Source organism: Cynoglossus semilaevis, chromosome 1, assembly GCF_000523025.1.
Source record: "Cynoglossus semilaevis isolate Cse_v1.0 chromosome 1, Cse_v1.0, whole genome shotgun sequence".
Taxonomy (NCBI): Eukaryota; Metazoa; Chordata; class Actinopteri; order Pleuronectiformes; family Cynoglossidae; genus Cynoglossus; species Cynoglossus semilaevis.
In genome coordinates, this window is record NC_024307.1 from 22,543,705 (window position 1) to 22,559,554 (window position 15,850).

Below are 15,850 nucleotides of genomic sequence, written 5' to 3' on the forward strand. Positions count from 1 at the left end.
CTGACTTAAAAACAAATCACACAGACACTAATTAAACACAAATCAAAAATATTAAACATTAAATAAGTTGGCCTTGTGGACCTACCTGCAACAGGGATGTGGACTTCCACAAAAACTTTTTTCATGCTTGCAATAAAGTAAGTACACAGTGGAAGAATATAACACACATTGTTGTTATTCCTTACTTAAAGTTCCCTCAACGAAGGTTACCAGGAACCAGAGCTAAATTAAAAACATTTTTTGTACACCACTGAGAAAACATGTTTCTAAAAATCCACCTTCCAAGAAGCAAATGGATGCAAAGGAGAAACAGTTACAAACCTGCTAAGTGGATTAAAACGAATTAAAAGTAACTGTGTGAGACAAACCCTGGAGGACCTGCAGTCCTCGTAACAGCTATAGTTTATCATTAAAAAACAGGTTCAGGTGTGAAGTTAAGCAATTTAATTATTTTTCTCAGTCAACAGTGTGTTCACCTCCAATGATTATTGACGGTGACACACCCAAACATAAATATGGATAAATTAGATCATTAAAATTTGGTAAAAATCGTGCTAAAGAGTAAAATGTACCAACGTGGTACAAGGTGGTTTTTAATGTTTTTTGTTAAAGTTGTTAATAACTCTTTAAGAGTAGGAAAGTCTTTTTTTAGCATATAATAACAGTTAGCCCAGGCATGGGCAAACTACGGCTCGGGGGCCAGATGCAGCCCATTCATTATTATAATCTGACTTTCCAAACATGTCCAAATTATATAATATTTATTTATATTATTATTATACTTCAGCCTTTTCCTTACAATGCCAGCCTTTTCCCACTAAATGACATAGAAAAGTCCAAAAGCATTTTGGCATTTTAGCCTTTATGCCAGACTTTTACATGTCATTCATCTAGTTCACACGAATGCTCCATCCATCTGCTCCTGACCCGGGCCCCCGTCAAATTCTAGGCCTGCAAGCCAAAACGTTTGCCCACACCTGAGTTAGACACTTGTGTGGTAGTGTCAGATTTTATGCTTGGATTTTCAGTCCCTTCCACTGATAATCTAAGGAGTGAAACTCTGCTGTTTCTTATCCAAAGCCATTTAAATTCATTCAAAGGATGGTTTCATTTGTTTTTGTGCGTGTAGAGCACAAGAAGATATCTTTAGAGCATCACATGCTGGACCAAAGTTTTCACCTTACTGGGATTTTAAAAGGGTAACTTTGAATATATAAGTCCATTTTTTAAAGATACAGGGAGTCGTGGACTTACATCAGAATTCTGTTACACATAAGTCGGAAATCACATACTGTACATAAGCACCTATGTTACTCACCTATGCCAACATAGTGGCAACATCCTGTATTAATAATGTAAAAGTGAAGAATGTTCATGGGGGAATAACATAACCCTACATGTTGCCACCAACCCCACTGAGACAGAGCTAATGTTCCAATATGTGCTGCTGACCTAGTTTTTAGCCACACTGTAGTTAAGACTAGAAATGGGCAAGTACCGGGAACGGGAGGAGAAGTTTGTGAGTTGTAGCTGTAACAGCAGCTTGTTTATTAATATTGTGGGTTGTTTTTTTTTTAAAGTTTAAAAGATGTAAAAAAAGTTTCCTTCTGGTTTGTTGCTGTTGGCAGGGCATTGCAATATGATTGTTGCGCCTAGCCTCCTCTAATCCATTCACATTGTTTTCAACCCATATAGCAGTTTATGACTAATAAGCCATCTGTAAAAACACCAGTAAAACACATGTGGGAAGATTACTGAAGTTTCTGTCTATATGAATATAGACCAAAAGTACTAGTAGTTTGAAAAAAAGTAGTAGTTAAGGAACAAAGGGTGTTCCAAACACATGCTTCACGAACTACACCACAAAGACTAAAGTGTCACGTTTCCTAAAAAGGTTCGGTCAAAGGCTGCTTTTTGAGACTTCCCACAAACACTTTAGCCGTGTTTTCAATCACAGGGAGCTCACACAGGGTCAGTGGCTCCGTGGGAGGGGTTGGAAATCACGGTGGCCACGTCTGGGCTGACGGCCGCTCTGTGGAAACACTGGTTTCCTCTCAACAGCCTCTTTGATGGCTGCCCCCCTCCCGCCACCGCTGCTTCCCTGCACAGCAGCCACCATTTATTTGGACATCCAACCATCTAAAGTCAACCACCTCCAATGCCCCACACCTCCTGCACAGACACACATAAAATCAAGCTACACCCTGCACACAGTCCGCTGAGTCAACGCTTGTGCAGGAAGGATGCAGTTGTTTATGCAGCTCTGCTCCAGCTCTGAGTTGTATGGTCAATAGGGTAGGGGCGGGGTGGGGGCGGAGGAGGTGATGACTTTTACACTGCAGAAAATGGGAAAAGACAGTAGGAGGAAGAGGAAAGAGGCTGGACACACACATTTAAACACTCAAGGACATGTGGGGGAGTGTGTGTGTGTCTGTAATTGTAATAAACTATCTTTCACACACACACACACAGACATGTGCAGTTGTGCAGTCTGGTTTTTTTATGTGATTTAAAAAAACAGGATGCCGGTACAAGCTACTCTAGATGCCGCAGAGCTCAGAATGAAAACAGGATGCCGGTACAAGCTACTCTAAGGTTCGGAAGACAATAAAAAAACTTAAATACATATAATTGATTGACTGATTGAAGTATTAATTCAGAATATGAAAATCAAAAATATATAGTGAAAGAACGTAGTACAAGACATTTAAACATAGGGCATAGAAATGCATATTTAAAAAGGAGTGAGAAGAAGTATAACTTATAACTTATACTATAAACTGCCAATCCTTCTCCTTAACTAATGAATTACAATAAAAATCTTTTGGTGTAATAATAATAATAATAATGATATTAAATGAATCTTAGTCTTTTGCCTAAATTGTCAACAGAACTGTTTATATTTACTTATCCGTTATATTAACCAACTAAATGTAATTCAGACTGAGATGCAGCGTGTGATATTTTCACATTCATAATATTTAATTGTGTTTATAAAGTCCCAATTGTTTTGTGGAATATAAAAATACATTGGTTTCAACATTTAATAGAGAGCGTGAGAGAGATATGTGTAGAGATAGAGACAAAAACAGTGAGACAGAGGAGATGCTCCCGTGTGTCCTTCGTTTCCTACCGGACATCTTTTTGTCACGCTTTCTTTATGTCACGAAGTGACCGGAATATTCCCGCTCCTGGCTTCAAATTCTCTTCCTCTTTTCCTCCGTTTAATCTCATTCCGGATATACATCTGCAATGATGTCCCACCTTCTAAGCAACAAACGTACCTCTGATTGGCTATGGCTCTCATTTCTCACTGCTGTTTCCTGTACATGTCAAAAGTAACGCTGATTGGACTACGGTCGCCGCTGTTTCCTGTACATGTACATGTTAAAGTAACGCTGATTGGACTACGGTCGCATTACGTTTTTAACCGTCTCGTTTTTATTCGCTGTCTGTTATATCAATAAATGTTATTATTTGGCCCTACATAACGGGGTATTTAGTATTTGTAAGTCTTTAATGAAACCTGATTGGACAAAATTAAAACCGCTGAAAAACACAAAATGCGACAACCTCAAATTCAAATATGAATTTTATTTCACCCATACAAAATAAAAAGAATGTTAAAAGTTTACAATACAGCATCACCTGTCCATTTGGAAACATTTCATACTGATAATGACATACAAACAGGAGCCCCATCTCTGCTTTTAATGCATATACATCTAAAACAATTTTTGATAGAAAAAAAAAAACAAAAAAACAAATACATCGGAAACTGTAGGGAAGTGGTCGGAAATAAAACAAGAAGGGGGAAAGCATAACTTTAAAAACAAAGTTGATATTCAATGTCGGAGTACTTACAGCACCTCCGATGGGGCAATTCAGAAAAGAGATGAAGGTTGTATAAAATAATGAACGTGGTGTAAATGTCTGAGAGATATCCAAAATAATTTAAATTTGTAAACTACTTGTGTGGGTTTCTTTAATTTGTTATAATGACTCTGCGTTTTGACATTTTTTTAAAAAACGCATAAAAATAGGAAAAAAAAATACATTTTGTAAACCTATAATAAAAATACACTTGCTTCTTTATTTGCCTTTAAGTTTTGAGGATCGAACGGAGAGGCAAGCTGTGGCAGAGCCAGGAAGTGTGGTTCACATCATCGCGGCATATTCATCTGCCATAGTCTAATGATCACAACCTAGTGAGTCGTCACACTGTCTGTGACCTTTTCCCTTAGAAGAGTGCTGCTCACTTCACACGGACTTCACACACCTTTGCTATCGATTCTACTCTCTCCCTACATAGGCTATGATCCGACTTCAATTTTTTTTTTTAAATATCTGACAATGTTTCAGACAACTTTAATGAGAAAGGGTTCCCTTCATCATGAATATGTCAGAGAAATAAGAAAAGAAAGAAAAATGCCTTAAGGGCGGTGGGGGCGGACAGTGACAACTGCCATTTATTTTTATAGTCAAAATAGAACTGACGGGTTAAAAAACATCCATGAAGGACTTTCTACTATAATAAAATAAAAATAAAACCCTTAAAAAAGAAAAAAAAATTAAAACACATACTATACAAAGCAGTTTCTTGCCTTTTCTCTTCTCTTTGCTCTTGAGGATTCATCTGTGAGCGAGCTGCAACGAACAGTCCTTCCCTTTTCTACTTGGAGTGGCCACCGCATTAACTGAAGAAATTGAAATCAACATTGACAAAGCATGTTCACGTGTGTGTGTCTGTTCAGGGATAGAGTACTGGTGGGGGAGGCGGTACAGAGACAGCTAAGAGTCATAGTCTTCGTCGTCGTCATCCTCCTCGCTTTTGATCAGTGCCATGGCTGGGGGAGGCGGTACGGCGCTCATCATGGAGGGGTGGGGAGCGAAGGACATGGCACCGCGTGACTGTGCAGAAGCCAAGTCCAGGGGAACCATGTTGTCTGTGTGCATGAACTGTGGGGGTGGGCTCGAGCTGTGGAGGTCAAGACAGACGTACGAGAGGTCAATTCCGGAAAACACCGGTACATGCTGAGTATTTCATGGTTAAAATCCTTAAATACACTCATATTGTTCCTGCGTACTTGGGTTCTTTATCTTGGAACTTTTCAGGTATCAGTAACACAATTTAGTGCAGAAACCAATGACAATAATAATCAATTGTAAAAAAAACAAAACTGTGATGAACCTAATCTCTAAATTCTATGTGGCAACCTTTGTCTGTAAATTGTTTTATTGCACTATTTTATTTTTGTCTTCCTTAATTTTTGCCACTACTATGTGTCTTGCCCTGACACTGTAACAACAGAATTCCCCCAGTGTGGGATCAATAAAGTCTGATCTAAAGTGCATTAAGAGTTGCTTTTAAAACTTAGGTGAAAGTTAAAGCCAACCAAACGCACATTAGGCGTTGAGATGTTATTTTAAGCTTGCGGTGTTCCAGTGAAACAAACTTTTCTTCCCCACAGTGTGTGCAAATGAGACAACAACATGAGTATCAACTGTGTATTAGATAAACAATTAGCAAGTGGATGATTTAACTATTGGATAGAGACTGGGTGTCACTCTTCTATAAACAGAATCTGAAGATTTTTTACATATTTAACATGATTAATGTGTAAAATATGCCCCAGTTATAACCCATGCAATTAATGCTTTAATTCTTACGACATTCAATACTGTGTTAATTAATAGGACCCTTACATAACTCTAGGTTTTATTGAAACCTCATGTACTTTTTGGGTTGGCGTTACTTTTTAATCACTTTAAAGAAAAAGAGTATGAAAACAGGGTATGAAAAATAGCAAAGTGTTTTTATTAAGCCACTGGAGGCACATGAAGGTTTTTCACTGTTTATTTTGGAACTGTTTTTTTCATAAGGGGTGAACTCTGTTATTTTTTAAAAATGTTTTTCTTTTTCATATTCTCCTTATTCTAAAACAATGACAAAGCATCAGCTCCTCAATGCTAGAAGCAGACATTTCTTTCGGCAATGAAACGTATTCCCCCGCCCCCTTGTAATTCTTCATTATTATCCATGCTACTCTTGGTGAAATAGTGGTTACTATTTCTGTAACCACCAAATTCCCCTATGAATTTAACGGTGTTTATTTGCATCTGCATCACTGTGTAAGTTCATACAAAGTCAACAGATGTGTCAAATATGTCGTACCCTACAACCACGTGGCCTAAGAGGAGGGTTACAAATAGGTACAGGGTGATGCAAGATGTTGTCTGTTTATTTAGTATCATAGAAACAAGGTGATGCAAGATGTCTGTTTATTTAGTATCATAGAAACAGAGGCAGTCTGAGGTGCATACCTGTGAAACCTGGCTGCAGTCTGTTGATTTGTGCACGACCGGGAGCTGTTGTCCTCGTCCCCTTCTGTCTCGCTGTCCTCGGAGTCGTCCTGTTATCGATCATGAGCAAGACAACAATGAGCCATCCCTCAGCACATCTTCTCAACTGCAGATAATTACTGCCCTCTGGTATATTGCTATTGGCAAAGCAAATCCTCCTCCCACCTCTTGCTCTGACTCGGTGCCAGATAACTTTTTGTCCTTGCCTTTCGATCCAACCCCTCCGTTTTTGCGTCCAGTTCCAGGTTTCCGACCCCTTGAGGGAAAATAAGAGGGGAGAAAAAAAATGTCAGGTGAAGGAAATAAACCAAAGTTGACACCACTTCTGGGCAAAGAGGATGGTTCAACCTGTACAGGTCAGTGAAACTTCACAAGGCCATGTGTAGAGGCAAACAACAAATCAAAGAAAGAATGGGAATGATACTTTCTGGTGAATTGTTGACAGACAAATATATATATACAGTATATACAACATTATGTTAACAAATACAAAGTCTTTAAATGTAAAGCAACAAACAAACACAAAGTCTTTAAATGTAAAGCAGCCTAAAAGACTAAAAATAAGCACTTAATTATGGTAATAAGTGATCTTCTGTTAATTAAAACAAGCAGAACACTTATGCTTATAAATATGTCAATATGTTAGGTATTATTTTCTTTGTTTTGATGACCTAGCCTGACAAACAGTACCATTTCAGCATTAGTTGCATCCTCTACTTTTGTACTATAGACTCATATTAGACCTCTAGTAATGTACACAAACTTTTTTCTTGCAGGATACCAAAAACAAATTAAAAACAAGAACATCATTCTACGGCAAGGATCTGCAATGCAGCTTTTCCCTAAAGGAGCATAAACCCCGCTGGAGATGATTTCAAAGCAGAGAGTAATGGGACAGATACTGCTGCTGGAAATTCGTCGGAGCCATTGAAATTCAAAAAACGCTGCTAAACCGTGTGTCTCATCCCCAAAGCACAGAGAAAATGTCTAAATATTAGCGGCTTATATACGCACTTTGAATTAAATCTGTATCAAATCAGGCATGCCATTTAGTGAAAAGAGCGACTTCTGACTCATTTCTGAGTGTGTAATGCTCTGCCAGCCTCTCCACTTCAATTTAGCAGAAATGGCAACGTTTGATTTGACAGTCAATACGGCTCTCTCTTCTGCACAATCCTCAATAATTAGTTCTTGCTCTGTGGAGCTGAATAAATGTGCTCATTTTTCTTTTTTCCCCACTTTTGTTGTTGGTAATCTTTAGTCTGCAAACAAATTAGGAGGGAAAAAAAGCAATACACGGTAAGTGTGCAGAGATGGCAAACACAGTAGTTTCAGTCACCTCTATTTTACAGTGAGCTTTTTTAAAATAATTAGAGGAAGTACCAGGACCTGTTGCTATGTGAAGATTGCTGTTTGTTTGTTTTCTTTCATCTAGCAGAAATGGCAAAAAGTCATCTCAAGTTCTAGAATAAATTATTGACTAATCCTGTGCTTTATCTGTTTTAAAGTGGGTGCCTAGAAAGGAGCCAAATGAAACGAGAGATTACCTGCGGGAGACTCTTTCTCCTCCGCCATCGTTGTGGTTCTCTTCTCCCTCGCCCTGCATGTCCGGCACTGCAGCCACCAGGTCTTTCAAGAAATCAAACTGTTGTTCCAGTTCAATACACTGTTTTCTGTGGGACACACAAGCAGAGTATTTTTTCCACTCAGACTCAGGCAAAGACACAATAATTGGTTATAAAATGTTATAGAATAAAAGTGGCAATTTTATAACACTTTTTATTTAACTGAATGCTGGGCAAACTTTTTGAGTGGTGGGCCACAATTGGTCCTAAAATTGAACAGGGGGATCGGGTCAGGAGCAGATAGATGGAGCTTTCTTGCAAACTAAGATAACTGACATGTAACAGTCATGTAAAAAAAAAGGATAAAATGCTAAAATGCTTTTATCATTTTCTACGCCATCTATTGGGGAAACGTGGTATTGCAGGGAAAAGACACGTATAATAATAATATAAATTAATTGTATAATTTGGAAAAGTTTGGCCATATTAAAAAGCTGAATGGGCCGCATCTAGCCCTCAGGCCTTAGTTTGCCCATCAGAAACACATTGTTTCTTGATTTTAAAGAGCAAAGGAAATCTATCCTGGTACCGCAGGTTTTCCCAGGTAAAACATATTGCTTGTGAAATGTCTGAAGCACCGACTTGAATGCAGGTTTCTCCATGGTGGTAAATTACACCATCTCTTCAACCAGATACCATGTATCTGTGCCGGTTAGGCATTTAAGTCTGTCACTTTCACTACTGTACTTGCCAACTGTACTCAAGCAAAGGCTCCGCTGGCTCCAAGCTGTTGGCTGGCACCAACATGAGCTGCTGCGCGACTGCGTGGGAGGAGGCGCCAGCAGCCGGGCCTCAATAGCTATACGGTAGCTTGCTGGGTTAGACCTTAATGTTCGTAGTGTTTCCTTGAACATTTTACAAATTGCCTAGTCTAAATTTGCTGGTTCTCTCTTTTCATTTGGTTGAAAGCCAAAATACTCCAAAAGTGGCAAAGTAACAACGGCCATTATATTTTATAAAACTTTGTTAGTGGTGATGGTGGCCTCATCATGTACTGCACAAGCTTCTGAATACAGTATTTCATTCTTGTGAAAGCGACAGCCCTAGCACCGACTACTTACTGTACAAACGATTTTTGTAAACACAGAAAAATCCAAATTGTGAATAAATAGAAAATTAATGTGAGATCCTTTCATGTGAAGAAAAAAAAAACATCAAGGCTACTAATACTTTCATTTTCCAATTATGTGACAACCAGACAAGACATTGTCAAAGATCAGACACAGCCATTAGTCATCTGGTTCTGCATTATGAACAACTAATCAAACTCTGCTTGTCCTCAGGATGGCTCTAACTTACTCTCATTTCATTCTTAACCCAATATTTTAATGTTTAAGCATGAATGAAGAAATGACTTGGGCTGACCTTTCTTACTATAGCCAATCAGAGCAGGCACTAGGGTTGTCACAAGAAACAATGCTGCGGTACCAAGTTGGTGCCGACACGCAAAAAATTCTTGGATGACAGCTTTTTCTTCCCAGTACCATCAGTACCGCATACCTTTTCCCTCCACGAGCCATGTTGATTCTTAGCAGAACTGACGGGAGCAGTGTACGCTTGTGAGCGCTAAGCAATCACCACCGCCTAAGAAGAACGGCTGCTGTCTTTAAAAAAAAAAACTTTAGTAATTGCGGGTGAAAACACAACACCGGCCTATCGATAAGGCAGTAGCAGGAGTCGAGTGTGGAGATACTCTGCATTTGAAGTGGATGAATGTGGAGCAACTACAAATCCACAAAAAAAACGAAATAAAAATGGTCAGTTTGAAGTTTTCAAACGTGAAAACTTGGAAAAACTTGGCAAAAAAACCTGAGTTCAAGGTAAGTCAGTTTTGGTTTATTACCAATTGTGTCTCGTTGTGATAAATTCGAATATGCATCCCGTTATTTGGACTTGAGAACCAGCTCACTGTTTGTAGAGGTGAAGAGAAGCTTTTCTTATGTCTGACAGTCTGAGGATGATACTGACTGAGAGAAGCTTTTTTTAATGTAAAATAGTTGACTATTGTTGTTATGACCGTATTTATAAGCACAGTATTGTTTGTTGGTTTTTATATACTGGGAGGGTTCAGGTTACTGCTGTTTGTTTTTTAATGTAATGTTTCTGCCTCTTGGCAGCTGGTACCGCAATGTAAATTTTATGCAAAAAGATATTAAAGCACAGTGATATTAATTACTTTACAGTTTAAAACAGTTTATGATGAAGTAGTTAATTTAAAAGTACATGGTTTCTGTTTGTTGTTTGTTTGTTTTAAATTTTTATCGTGATATCCCAAAAGTTTTGAGAACCGGAGAAATTCACAGGTATTAGTATCGAGTATTGCAATTCCGGTATTGTGACAACCCTGGCAGACACCAGCAAAAATCAACATTTCAGAGCTATTTTCCACTGTAGTCAATACGAATTAAACGCAACTTCACAAAAATATTTAAACCTGAGCTAAGATATTTTGAATATACAGTTTATGAATGAGGACTTTTGTGTGATCCACAAATTACAGTGAGCTTGGAATACTGGAAAAGTGCAATGTTTTTGGATACAAATTGGGCTACGGTACTTTGCAAATGTCATGCTGCAGTTGCTTTCTCAGAAACTAAGAATAATAAAGCAACAGTATCAAATTTGTTGGAAAAAAACAGCCTCAGAGCTAGTGGACTGATACATTAGTACTTGTTTTGTTCAGTATTTCCAAAGTAACAATTTAGTGTGACCATCCGAAATATTCACTTTTGAACATAATCACACTATGCAACCAATTTCACCTTCTGTTTGACTCTAAACAATAACAACTCATGCTGTATAGGCTGGTCACATTCTTATCACATTAAACTCTATTATATTAGAACAAAACTAATGAGACTAAAAATGGTAAACAAAAAAATAGATAAAGTATTTAAGGTAGTAAATAAAGTGCTGCCTTTTGCTGGTGCTGCTGTCATATCACTGGTTGGACTTCCAGTTTTGCAAGCTTGCTTTGGTGTGTAGCTTCGGATACATGCAGATGGTCAAGCTTTTAAGATAGCATCAAGGTGTCACATACCACTTTACATAAATAAGTATGGAGCTAAGTGAAGCTCACAACAGTTCAGATGGCTAAAAATGATCATAACACAAAAATACATCTTCGAAACACATCTCCACAATGAAAATAAATCCAATATTACCTATAGAAAAGCAGTTCATATAAATGTAAAGCTTTGGTGGCGAGAGCAGTTGTCAGTAGTGGTGGGCGGATCGATCCAAATATCAATAGTATCGATAACAAAATGGTATCGGATCGATATTAGCCTGGAGAGATCGATTCTTTACTTTAAGTTCTGCTTGTTTGCAATGTTGCAGTTTCGGTAAGAGGAAACAGCCAGGTCGCCAGACTCGCCACTCCTGTGTCAGCGCAGAGCAGGCAAACTTTGCTCCCGTTGGCCCCTCTTGTGTTTATATGTTGTGCCGTCACAGGAGTCACGTGACTTAGATGCGCAAAGCAAACAAACAAGCAAGTTGCCGGCTCAGGGTCATCAGCACACGCACAGAGGAAATACATACTGGCCCGTATCGGATCGATACCAAAATATGCAGTATCGCACACCACTAGTTGTCAGGTCTTATGAATTCATATCAAAGATATGGCAATACATTTGAATGCAGGGAAAGAAAAACACACACTTACAGATGTGACGTCGTCATTGTCTTTGCATTTCTCGACTGGGTGACTTGACAGGCCTTTGTAAGCAATGACTCCAAAAATAGCTCCAGGGCTCGTGCTAAGATCAAAATTAAGGAAAATGTGGTACAAGAGATTGACTCTCAGTTGCACAGTAGTTATTAACAGTAAATTAATAAAAATTTGAGGTATGAAAATAAAAAAACATATGCCTCAGTAACATTAGGGCTTGAAATTCAAATGTAGTTGTCTCAAATGTTGTGTACTACGAAAAAAAATACAGATACATTTTTTTTGCGCTATTATTATTCTTTAAAAAATATTAATAAAACACAACCCACATTGAGCACTAATCTGCCTATACTGTATTTGCAACAGAGTATAAAAAACACAATAAAAATCTCACCCAACAAAAAACAAAAAAAAAAAGTTTCTGGGTTTGCCAGAAATTTGAGAGGTGAAAATGGGGTCACAAGCCAAAAAAGGATGGGAACCACTACTGAACAACTGGTACTTTTATTTTAGCAATCTTTATCTGCATGTCCTCCTTCAGAATGCTGATGAATGCTTGTGCCTTCCTACCTGGTGGCTCTTTTTTCCAACATTTTTCCAATATAAGCCCAAATGCTCCCCAACCTTGCTCATCTTACTTAGCTGGCAATCAGAAATGTTCACCTCTAATACATTTTGTAGTCATCACTCCCAATTAGCATTAAACTAAATATCACTCTACATCACATGGAGCCCAGCTAAGTGTCTGTAAGATGGTAATAAATCCAAGTATCTTTACTGGTCCTATTACCATTTTTTCCTTCAAATTTTACATGTAAAAACCTTGTAACAGTAATATTTTGCAGGAAGGATACAAATAATAACAGGTACTGCTGCAGCCACTTTGCCTATTTCCTCGTCAGTCTGCATAATTTTCTTTATCCTCGCCTGAAATGACAAAGGTGCACAATAAGTCAAAATATGGTTAAACAATGACACAATTTGTTCTTAAATAAATGTGTAAACTGTCTAAATTCAGCCTTCAAAATCAAGTATAAATGTTTTATGACCACAATGATTAGTTTGGTCAGCATGCATGTTTACAAGCATTATTTTCTGTTTCCTTATTAATAGTCTAACGTATGCACTGTTAATATAAAAACAGAACAATTGCAAACAACAAACGGGATCCGGAGGGCAACGTTAGTTTCAGTTAGTTTCCCTTAGCTCGTCAGGCTAAAAACAACGGTAATTAGTAGAGGGTCTAACTTAAGCTGCACATCTTTAAATGCCCCTGGTAAGGGTAGACAACGATAAGAGCTCCGCGCAATGTTGTGTTACTTTTCGTAGTTACAGTGTACACGTTGGCGTTGAAGTAAGGGTTTCTAGTTGTCTGGAGAAATAATTATGAAATAAAACAGACTGTGTCCCACTAAAACCAGCTACAAAAGTTAGCAACACATCCTACAGCTAGCCAACGCCGGTTCGTCGAAGTTGAAACTTACCGGAGGGAATCTAGCGTTGTATTTCTTCTTTTTGCTAGGCATAGTAAAATTAAGCTGTAACCTGGCCTCAATTAAAATGCAGTGTAAACGGGGTTATAATACTTATATCATGAGTAAATCACCTCCACCGTGTACACACATACACACACATACACACACTTTCACCAGGTAGCGGTAGCTATCAGGCTAAGTCGTTAGCTAGTTGACGTCACTTGCACCCTCGTTTGCAACTCGTTTCCTACGGGTCCCAGCACCGTCGTGTTAGAGCACACGTGAAATAGCGCCGTTAACCCGCTGGTTATTCTAACTCTGTAGTGTAACAGTGAGGTTATTGCCGTTAATGGCTGTAGCAGACAGTATAGTAAATTGCACTCAAATGTCACCTTGGGATGCCATTCAGATGTATGGCAATTTAAGATCCTCATAGATGTACGCGTACGACGTAAAATAAAACACACCGAGTGCTTTGTGAAATGTGTGTTGTGCTAGTACGTCAGTAAAAATACAAATATGTCACAATGCAGAGTCTTTTGGTTTAGATGGGAAGGACTCGGTCCATTCCCCTGTACATATCTTTGTGTCGGAGGAAACTACACCGTCGATTCTGCGCTTGTGCGGAAGACGAAACCGAACAACAAAACTTCATCTACTGGTGGGTAAAACCTTTATGTCGATTATTTTTGCTTGGCATTTTTAATAACTTATAACTAATAGTCACACAAGTGTGTCTTGTGAAGTCGGCTTTGTTTTACAAAAATCTAATGTTTTTAATTGTATCTCAGATCACCGTCAAATGAAGAAATAAAGACAAGCTACAAGGTTAGCTACGATCGCGCTATAACCTGGGTATAAAAGCGCGTAAGCTTGGTTGGTACTGGACAAAAAGTCGACAAACAAGCTCGTGCAGAATAGGTTATAGTAAACAATTTTAGCATGTGCCCACGAAGTGCTTATTTAGCTTAGAAGCTTGGCAACAATATGTAAACATTTATGTACAAAGAGACGCAGCGAATGAACTTTGGCCTTTTGAAATGAAACGTCGTTGTCGTCGCCATATTGGTCCGGACAGAAACGAAAACTAAACTTGTCCCACTAAACGTAAACTGCCACATAACCAAAAGTAATTACAAATACGAGGTACTTACACTTTATCAAGTAATTTTTTTTTCTAATATACAACAGGGCTAGGGTCCCATTGTTTTTAATTGAACCGAGTGCCACAACGAATTTCATTGTTTGTAAATCCAAAACTACGTCAACTATAGTGTTTGATTACTGTACTCAAACTGATGAATTCGTTTTATTTAGTTATGCAAATAACATTTTTTCATGAGAAATGCATAGTAAAATAATCAAATTTTGTGTAAAACATAAGTAAAAATAATATAATAAAAAATATTTAATGAGCTGGAACATTTTATATGTATTCCCTGTTTGCAGGGCGCACCCAAATAGTCTTACTCTAACAGCAACATGGAAGAGGCAAATGTACCTGTTGATGGAGAGGCGGAGACATTCTATGCTGCAGAGACCTATGCAGCTGAGGCAATGGCTGCAGACATGGACCCATGGATTGTGTTTGACTCAAGAAAAACACCCAGATCTGAATTTGACGGCTGGCTTGAGAGTAACAGGCCGTCGCGGGTGTACCGATTCGGCAACGAGGAAACTGGTGCTGGCCAAGTGGGTTGGATCGCTGTGCGGGGCCCTGACTACTGCCCTGGCAGTGCTAATGAAGATGTTGAGGGTCTTCAGGAAAGCTGGCAAAAATTGTTGGACAGTGGTCGGCCCGTGAATTTTCAGACGATAAAGGAACTTGCCCTGAACCACGAGGTGCTCTATGGCAAGTGGCTGATGCACCTAGACTCTGGTTTTAAGTTGGACCACGCATGGGAGTGTGTGGCCAGAGCAACCCTGCACGGCAAAATATCTGCAGTAAAAGTCAGTACCTATGATCCCAAAGTTGACAGACAGGTCATTTGTGTCTACAACCCGAACTTCACTGATGAGAGCGAGGTGATAAGGTTGGACTCAGTCATTCGTGCTGCTGGGGTCAAATGTCCTCTGTCCTATAAGCCAGATGTGTACACTTACCTGGGAATTTACCGCAACAACCGCTGGAAAATCTCTCCGACCATTTACAGTAGCAAATTTGACTTGGAGTGTGTGCCAAGGCGTTCACACATTATCAACAAAGTCACCAATCAAGAAGTAACGTAGATTATTGTCAGTTACGGCCGTTGCCAAATTTTGTCTGAAGCATCCCCTTTTGTGGATATGACTTAAGCCCTCCCAAATATCAGCACACTCGTGTATTTTTAAATCCACTGAACTCATTTAAAACATGGGAATTCTTGCAAAACTGCTTTTCTCAATGGAAGTAAAATTACAAGTCAGTGCAATATTTCAGCACTGAAATTGATTTTCGTTTGCCTTCCTGTGACGCTACTGCAAAAGTTCTGTGCCTCTAGGGTGGCCCTGCCCCCATAAGGAAATTACAGGAAGCATTTATCACTGTATGACGGTTAAAACCGGTTTTTTAAAAGTAGTGGTGATAGGTGGTTGACTTTTCGTTCCAAAGATTTTGCTGGTCAGGCACCAATTCCTTTGATTTCTTCATGCTGAGGCCTAAAATGTAGGCACTATTTGGCCTTAGATTTTTTTTTTGCTAACAAGATTTGCCAAATAAAGGGTACTTTGAACACCAG

The 15,850-nt window shown here is 38.8% G+C and overlaps 3 protein-coding genes across 4 annotated transcripts in view; 1 reads left to right on the top strand and 2 right to left on the bottom strand.

Moving 5' to 3' along the window:
• Positions 1-3,274, bottom strand: part of LOC103385641 (mitogen-activated protein kinase kinase kinase 11) — a 57,412-nt gene extending 54,138 nt beyond the window's left edge. Inside the window, exon 1 of the mRNA XM_025062427.1 lies at positions 3,134-3,274. The gene's annotated coding sequence lies outside the window, so the exon portion shown is untranslated. The remainder of the gene's footprint in view (positions 1-3,133) is intronic.
• A 481-nt stretch (positions 3,275-3,755) lies between these two features.
• On the bottom strand, positions 3,756-13,651 carry drap1 (DR1-associated protein 1 (negative cofactor 2 alpha)). Of its 2 annotated transcripts, none has more exons than XM_008319558.3 (7): positions 13,526-13,651; positions 12,513-12,585; positions 11,653-11,746; positions 7,911-8,036; positions 6,529-6,619; positions 6,325-6,413; positions 3,756-4,978 (listed from the first exon to the last, which is right to left on the bottom strand). In XM_008319558.3, the coding sequence occupies exons 1-7, from the start codon at positions 13,565-13,567 to the stop codon at positions 4,792-4,794; spliced, it is 702 nt and encodes a 233-aa protein (XP_008317780.1). In that variant the 5' UTR covers positions 13,568-13,651; the 3' UTR covers positions 3,756-4,791. The 2 variants fall into 2 exon arrangements, with proteins under 2 accessions (XP_008317780.1, XP_008317772.1); XM_008319550.3 differs by lacking the exon at positions 13,526-13,651 and adding an exon at positions 13,143-13,512.
• Positions 13,652-13,657: 6 nt separating this feature from the next.
• On the top strand, positions 13,658-15,846 carry c1h11orf68 (chromosome 1 C11orf68 homolog). Its single transcript, XM_008319533.3, has 2 exons — positions 13,658-13,794; positions 14,583-15,846. Exon 2 carries the CDS (start codon positions 14,616-14,618, stop codon positions 15,360-15,362), a length of 747 nt encoding a protein of 248 aa, XP_008317755.1. The 5' UTR covers positions 13,658-13,794; positions 14,583-14,615; the 3' UTR covers positions 15,363-15,846.
• Positions 15,847-15,850: the final 4 nt, after the last annotated feature.